The sequence below is a fragment of the Hyperoodon ampullatus genome, assembly GCF_949752795.1.
Source record: "Hyperoodon ampullatus genome assembly, chromosome: 19".
Taxonomy (NCBI): domain Eukaryota; kingdom Metazoa; phylum Chordata; class Mammalia; order Artiodactyla; family Ziphiidae; genus Hyperoodon; species Hyperoodon ampullatus.
The window spans coordinates 15,415,314-15,423,193 of record NC_136932.1 but is presented as its reverse complement, the minus strand read 5'-3'; the positions used below and the strand labels follow the sequence as shown (position 1 = coordinate 15,423,193).

Below are 7,880 nucleotides of genomic sequence, written 5' to 3'. Positions count from 1 at the left end.
TACAGACTTGTGTTCACCCAAACAGAATTCACCCAACCAGAGGATGGGGCAGTTTCAGGCCTTGAGCAGAGACATCTTCATCCTTGGACACTCTCAAAAAGAAGGGCAAGCTCTGCTCGTACAGACCCCAGGATGAAACTCGTCACTTAGGGAGCCTGCCCAGAATCAGTGGTATGGAAACCCAGCCCGGGGCTCGGGAGCCTGACTGTGAACAAAGTGAAGGAAGAAGACAGGCCCAAGTTTCCTTCAAAGGCTCCCTCCAGACCAGGACTGACAAACAGACGCTGTCCCCACATTGAGTGCAGTTTGCACTCACCCACTACCCTCGTGGCACACAGAAGCCCATCTCCTCTCAGGTGAAGGGCACAAGAACGTCTGTGGGTTCCAGAGAACCAAGAGGGACTGAAGCCCCATGTCCCAGACCCTTCTTCCTGCTGTTCCCCAGACCACCTTCACCTTGTCACAGGTTGGGGACTCTGCAACATCCTGGGTACCCCCCAGGGAATTCCTGTGCCAGGACACAGCTCAGACACAGGACAGCGGTCCCCCACTGTGGGGGTGGGGAGGGCCTCACAGTTCGTTGTGGAGTGGCCGGCACTGGGGAGAGAGCTTCTCCTCCAGCACCCCATTGGGAGCACATACCCAGGGGTCGTGGGTCTCCCACTGCCACTTGACCAGTTGGGTCTGAAGCAGTTCCAGAACCTGGGCATAGCGGGGGTCAGTGGCCAGGTTCTGGGTCTCGTGGGGGTCCTGGCTCCTGTCAAAGAGCTCCCAGCGTTCCCGGTAGTAGTACTGATGCAGGTCCTTGTACCAGCCCGTGGGCCGGCCGGCTGTGGTGCGATTCAGGAGGTCCTGGAAGGTTGGCGAGACGTAGAAGTCCTGGTCAATGGGAAAGGGCATCTTGAAGTGGAGGTTGTGCACAAGGTGGAAGTTCTGGCGGTGCACGGAGCGCATGGGGTAGGACATGGTGACCTCATGGTGGCTCTGGCTGCCAAAAACCGTGGTCCAAAGAGGCTCCGCCTCCAGCGCCGGGAGGAGGGACCGCCCAGTGAGCTGGACAGTCTTTGAGCCAAAGATGGCATAGCTGGGGTAGGGGATAGAGAACCAATCCAAGATGGTGGGTGTGAGATCTGGAAAGGAGATCACATCTCAGCAGGGCAGGCCCTCTAGGGCACCAGGCCCACCCCTGTGGAAGGGCTGAATCCAGGCCACTCTGGAAGCTGGGGGGCCACCTTGCACATCAAATCACCAACAGGGAAAAGCTGCTACAGGCCAACCCGTCACTGCTGCGTCACCCCCTGGGCCGTCATGCTTTCAATGCCATGACAAGAGCCCCCAATTTGGTGATACCCAGGATCCTTCTAAAATCCTTCAGACCAGTGAGGAAGCCCCCACACAGGGGCCTATTCCTGTTCTGTGCTGTGGCCAGAACACTTCCTGACCTTGGGGCCAAAGGGAGATGTGAGCCCTGAGCCACAGGGGCCCAAGCATGCTGCTGCCCTGACCCCTCAAAGTGGGGTCGAGGAGCATCAATATCACCTGGGAACTTGTCAGAAATGCAAATTTGGGGGCATCACCCCAGACCTACTGAATCAGACACTCTGGGGTGGGATATTTGGATACTAGCAAGTGCTCCAGGTGATTGAGGCTCACCAGTGGGCCAGTGGAAAAATGACTGGCTTGAAGGCAGTGAGACCCAAACTAGAATCCAAACTTGGTGCCTACAAGCTGTGTGACCTTGGGCTCCTAACTTCATGTCTCTGAGCCTCATTTCTGCATCTGTAGAATGGGGCTGACCATCCCTTCGTCACTGAGGTGATGTGGCAACCGCATAAGGTAGTGGATGAGGAGCTACGTCTGGTCGTGGTGGTCCCACTAAATGTCCTCTTCCTCCCCCACTCCCCCTCCTCGACCCCTGCTGCATGGAATGCAGAGTCATACCTAGGAGGCTCACGTACGCCTCGCTGACCTGGCCCCAGCGTTTTGGGTGCTCTGGGGATGACACCAGCATGGGCTCAGCAGTGCCTGGCCAGTAGAGGTTGGTCCTGCCGCTGGGGAAGGGGATACCATTGTCGGATGTGAAGATCACCAGGGTGTCATTCAGGACACCCGCCCCACGCAGCTCCTGGAGCACGAGTCCGATCCCTGCAGGGTGTGGAGGAGATAGCAGAGCTCAGCCGCAGGCAGATGTACAGTTGTGGGAATGCGTGTGCACTAAAGCATTTCTTCATCCGGCTGCTGAACCCTGCACCGTCATTTCTTTCAATCACCCTGGCCCTCCTTGCCACCAGCCAGGCCTCCCGCCCAGCACTCTGCCCAGGGCCCTGTCCTGCAGCAGGACTTGCATGGCCTCCACCTGAGTGCACCCCTCCAGGGACACTGGCCAACCTTGGCAGTTCTGTGTCACCGCTATGCAGCTGCTACCTGCCATGCAGTGGTTTCTGTGTTTCCTGGAATCTCCCCGTGGAGGTAATAAGGATGGTCTTGGGTGGGGCCAGAAGATAAGATTCTCTCTACACCCACCCCCTTCCCAAGTCCCCATGAACTAATGGTACCAACAGGGAAACGATAAAGGCACCAACCTCCCAGACTGGGTTGAATGGTGGTTCCCCTAAAAGATATGTCCACACAGAACCTGTCAATGTAACCTTATTTGGAAAGAGGGTCTTTGCAGATACGATTAAGTCAAGGATCTTGAGATGAGATCATCCTGACATACCTAGGTGGTCCTTAAATCGAACGACAAAACGAAGAGGAGGGCCACGGACTAAAGAGAAAACACAGGGAAGGAGCTCATGTGACAACAGAGGCAGAGACTGGAGTAATGCTGCAAAGCCAAGGAACACTTGCAGCCACCATTAGCTGGAAGAGGCAGGAATGACTCTCCCCCAGAGGGGACATGGCCCTGCGGCACTGTGATTCCTGGCTCTGGCCCAAGATGAGGGCCCAAGCTGTGCCCTATGCCACCACCTGGGCTCCTTGAACCCACCTTGGTCCATGCGGCTGATGGTGGTGTACTGAGCGGCCAAGTCAGCTCGGGCAGCCGGTGTGTCAGGGACGAAGTAAGGCACCTGGGATGGGGCAGGTGGGTGGAAAGTCAAGGTTAGAACAGATAGGTTGGGTGGAGGGGGCAAAGTGGCCAGCCCTTGAATTAGGGTGGGAGATACAGGTGCCAGCCTTCCTCCCAGGGCCCCAAATCATCTCTCTTCCTGAATGGATTATCCCAGAACACCCACGTTTTTGGGTACCATCATTCCATGTCTTTACGCTTCTCTCTGCCACCCCATGGATGGGGACCTGGCTCCAGCGAGTCAGAGGGTTTCTTCTTACACACCTGGGGCCAGGGCTGCCAACCCACAAAAAGGGTACAGGTCCCCATATTTACAAGGTGGAGGAAGAAGGGTAGTTCTCGGAAACGTGGTGAGGGGTCCTCCTACCTGCACATCCTTCGGGTTGTAGGTCTGCGGGGTCCAGTCTGGGATCTGCCCCATGCCACGCTCTCCATTGCCAAACTTCTCGCAGAAGGCCCCGTACTGTGGCTGGGAGTGCCCGCAGCGGTGGGGGTCGTGGAAGGCGACATAGAGGAAGAAAGGTCTGCAGATGGAAGGACGGGCTTGAGCGTTGAGGTCAAGGTCAGATGGCTGACCCACCACCTGGCTTCTACCCTGGGGAGCTTCATTCTTTGGGAAGGAACACCCCTCAGCTTTGCCTACTCCCCTACAACTGAGAGCCTCCCCGTGATCCACACTGCCTCAGTTTCCCCATGTCCCCTCTTCTTCTGACCAGATCAACTTGAGCATCTGGAACCTTCTCCTCCACCCACACCCCAGCTGTCAGGGGACTCCAAGAATCCCAACCAAAGACTCTGGGATCTGCATCCAGTATTAACTGTCCAGAGGTCTGGCTGTGTGAGGGCAGTAAGGGGGAGGGACCCTCCTCACACCTGTTGTCCCGAGTCTGCAGGAATTTCCGGACCAGCAGTTTAATTCTAGTGATGTTCCGCCCCACCTGGAGGACAGAGCCATTCTCCTCCGTGTACGCAAAATCAAACGGGTACACCGTCTCCGGCCCCACGTGCTTCTTCCCAATGATGCCTGGAGTCGGGGAGAGAGGACTATCCAGAGCCCCTTCGGTCTCCCACTCCCCTCTGCCCCCTTCTCCGCTCCCCAGACCCTGTGTCTTGCTGTGGCCTCCAGGAGGGCAGCTGGGCCCTTGTTCTCGTGTGCCTATGGCCCAGCCAGGAGGCCCAGATTCCTTGGGGTCAAATGCTCAGAGCAGGCAACACAGGGCCCATGGTGGCTCGGGACAAGGCCTTGCCCCTCTGGGGCAGGGAGGTAAGTTGCTGTCCTGCCCCTGTGGCTACACAAAGCCCCTCACCTGTGCGAACACCAGCTCGGCCCAACAGCAAAGGCAGGCTCTGCACCCGGTCGAAGGAGTTGAAGTGATGGACATCCTGGTGCAGGCCATACATTCCGTTCTGATGCTGCCAGCAGAGATGCTGTGAGGCTGGGCGCCTCCTGGCAGCCAGGGTCCTGTCCCCCACCCCACTCCCAACGCTTCTGCTCTCCCAGGCTCACCAGCCTGGCCCCTTGTAGGCCCCTGATTTAGAGTCCTCAGAGAGGTTTTCTCCATCTCTCACTCCCCGCCTAACAGGCCCACAGGTCCCTACCATGGGACGACAGCAGGAAATACAAGAGACTGGGAGAATGTACACTAAAATTAGGGGTGGCTTTTATTTTCTTCTTTTTGTGTATCTGTACTTCCCAATTTTTCTATCAAGAGCACACATTGTAGAGTGAAAACCACACCAACAGGCCTCTTTTTATTAGCTGACTTTTTTAGAGTGTAAAAAAAATTGTTGTACGTGTTGCAAACTCAAACAGGCTAGAAAGATGTAAGAAGGAAAAACCCTGTCCTTATTCCTGTGGCTCACTGCCCAGAGGTGAGCGTAGCCTACAGCTGTCTGATTAACCTTTCAGGAAGCTTCTGTGTACAGGCCACAGTCTTCTCTTTATGTAGGCCTCCTACTCACAGCCTCAGGCTCTCAGAAAGGGACGTACAGAGCATCCCCCCCAAAAAATAACGCTGTGAGATAATACATCAGGAGTAAGTGCCCATGAACACCCAGGTTCACAGCAGCATTATTCCAACAATCAAACGTGGAAGAAACCCAAGAGTCCACCAATAGAGAAATAGATAAACAAAATACGCTCTATCCACACAATGGAACATTATTCAGTCTTGAGAAGTAGTGAGGTACTGACGTGCTTGGGTGAAGCTTGGGGACATTATGCTCAGTGAAGTCAGCCAGCCACAAAAAAGCAAATACTATATGATTCCACTTATGTGATGTACCCAGAGTAACCAAATTCACAGAGACAGAAAGTTGAATGGTGGTTGCCAGGGGCTGGCGGAGTGGCGGGAATAAGGAGTTAGTGTTTAATGGGGACAGAGTTTCAGTTTGGGGTGATAAAAAAGTCCTGGAGATGGATGGTGGTGATGATTGCACAACAATGCAAATGTACTTAATACCACTGAACTGCAGCCTTAAAATAGTTAAAATGGTAACTCTTTCATTACATATACTTTAGCACAATAGAGTAAGTGCCTTAAATGGCAGCTTTTATTGTCACAAAAGCTCCTGGGACAATATCATGAAAAGAGTTAATACTGGGCTGGGCAAGTACCTGCCAGGCACCTTGCGGTGAGCTTTACATATAGAGAGTTAGCTTGGCCAATCCTATAGTAATCCCAGGAGTGAGGTATTACTATCACCCCATCTTACAGGTGAGGAAATTGAGGCACACAGAGATAAATGATTTGCTCACAGTCACACAGTGGTGGAGCAGGGCTGCACTTGGACCATTTGGCTGGGGGTGGGGGAGGGAAGGTGGGCACATCCCCAGGGAGACCAGGGAGGGGTTCCCAGCAGCAGAAGCCTTGGGAGCTCTCCCTCCTCCTGAACCCCTGTTGCCCTCACCTGGGGCAGGCCAGTGAGGAGGCTGGCCCGGCTGGGAGAGCAGCTGCTCACGGAGGCGAAGGCATTGCGGAAGACAAGGCTCCGGCGGGCCAAGGCATCCAGGTGAGGGGTGGTGATGGCACTGTTGTTGTAGGCACCACTCTCAAAACCTCCGTCATCCGCTGAGGAAGGAGGGAGACATAGAGGACCTGATGGGCTGGGCTCAGAAAGAGCAGCATGTGGGAGTGAGAGAGACCCGGGTCCTGCTGCAGTGGCCTGGCAGTGATGCCCAGGCGGGTATGATGCCTCTGTAGACTTGATATCAGGCAGGTGTGATTCCCAAGTGGGAATGACCCAAGTGAGCATGATATTCAGCAGGCTTGTTACTTGAATGGGAATGCCACCAGGCATGTATGAAAACTGGGTGAACATGTCAGTAGGCAGGCATAAAACTCAGGGGAGCATGAGATCCAAGCAGGCATGATTCGGCAGTCCTGAGCTCTGCAGACATGCCTGAGGATGTGGATCCACGTGCTGGTTCTCTGCCAATGCCCCTGAGATATGGGGAGTTGAAGGGAACCGCTCTGTAGAGTGCTGTTTAAGTTACAATTAGCTGAAGGACCTGCCCCAGACCACAAAGTTAATCAGAAACAGTGACCCTGGCAGAGAGCCAGACCTCAAAAGAGGAAAGAATCAGGTTGCCTTGTGATAGCTGGGCTCTGGTTACCCAAGCAGGAAGTCTCCTGAACAACAGGGCGCTAGAGGAACTTGGGGTTTCACGGAGGGGGGGAGGGCCGGGGGAGAAGGCGGGTGGGTGAGTGGGGGCTGCTCCCTTCAGCCAGGAGAAAGAGAGTTGAGCCACAGTGCTCTGGGGTCTGAAAAGGGAAGGGAAACGGGGTTATCACTGCTGGGGAGAAGATGAAAGATCCAGGGCACCCTGCTGGTCTCTGAGGACTTGGGCACCAGCCCCTCTTCTGGCATCCCCTCTGCGATCTGTGGAAAGCCGCCCAGCCTCCCGAGGTGGGTGGGGACCGCAGGCTTAGCCCTGGCTGTTCTGGTCACGGTTCGCGCTACAGGGTCAGAACCGGGGGCAGGAATGGGGTGTGAATGCTGGGGCTGACCCCTCCAGACCCTGCAGTGGGCAGGGCCGCCTCTGCTTGCCTCTCCAAGGAGCCGACCACGAAGAGTCTGGGGTCAGCAAAAAGAGGAGTCGGGGAATGAACGGCAATGGGGTCTGCAGGGCACGGAGGGTTAGCGCTGGCCTCTTCCGGGGTCGACAACAGGCGGCCGTGGAGGGCAGTGCCCGGGGTGCCGGCGGGTCGGAACTTACCGAGGATCAGCAGCACGTTTCGGGGGCGCGCCCGGTGCACACAACAGAGACCCACTACGAGGAGAAACACCCAGCAGGCCGGCCCGGAGCAGCGCATAGCGGCGGTTCCAGCCGGGCGCCGCCCCGCGGTCACGTGAGCACCAGCCCTCCCGCCCCCACCCTCGGTCACGTGTACATCAGGACCCGCCCAGGACCCGCCCCGGCTCCGGCTCCCGCTCCCCCAACCTCTGCGGTTTCTGCAGACCCGCTGCGGAGACGACGGGAGACCCCGAGCTGTGGCGTCCGGTGAGTGCGTGGCTGACGGCGGCGGAGCCCCGGGCCGGGTGCTCGAGTTGCCAGGGCACGGGCCGGGGTCGCTGGTGGGCGGCCGACGTTGGGGGGGCGGCAAGTCGTCCGAGGGTACGGGCGCGTCCCGCGGGGACCCCGCTCCCCACCCACCTCATCCCCACCCAGGTCCCCGCCATCCTCCGCCTTGCTGGGGCCGGCAGGCCACCGGCCGGCAGACGGTGTGGGGTCCCCCCTCTTAGACCCCAGCGTCCGGGGCAAGCGGCTTCGGGGGTGGGGGGCCGGTTCTGTCCAGAGCAGCCCCAC

At 57.0% G+C, this 7,880-nt stretch overlaps 1 protein-coding gene across 1 annotated transcript; it reads right to left on the bottom strand.

Moving 5' to 3' along the window:
• Positions 1-570: 570 nt before the first annotated feature.
• On the bottom strand, positions 571-7,386 carry SGSH (N-sulfoglucosamine sulfohydrolase; the record flags this gene model as incomplete). The annotated part of the gene is made up of 8 exons (XM_079725048.1): positions 571-1,130; positions 1,942-2,145; positions 2,990-3,071; positions 3,438-3,594; positions 3,944-4,094; positions 4,378-4,483; positions 5,981-6,141; positions 7,290-7,386. The coding sequence occupies 8 exons, from the start codon at positions 7,384-7,386 to the stop codon at positions 571-573; spliced, it is 1,518 nt and encodes a 505-aa protein (XP_079581174.1).
• Between the last annotated feature and the right edge of the window lie 494 nt (positions 7,387-7,880).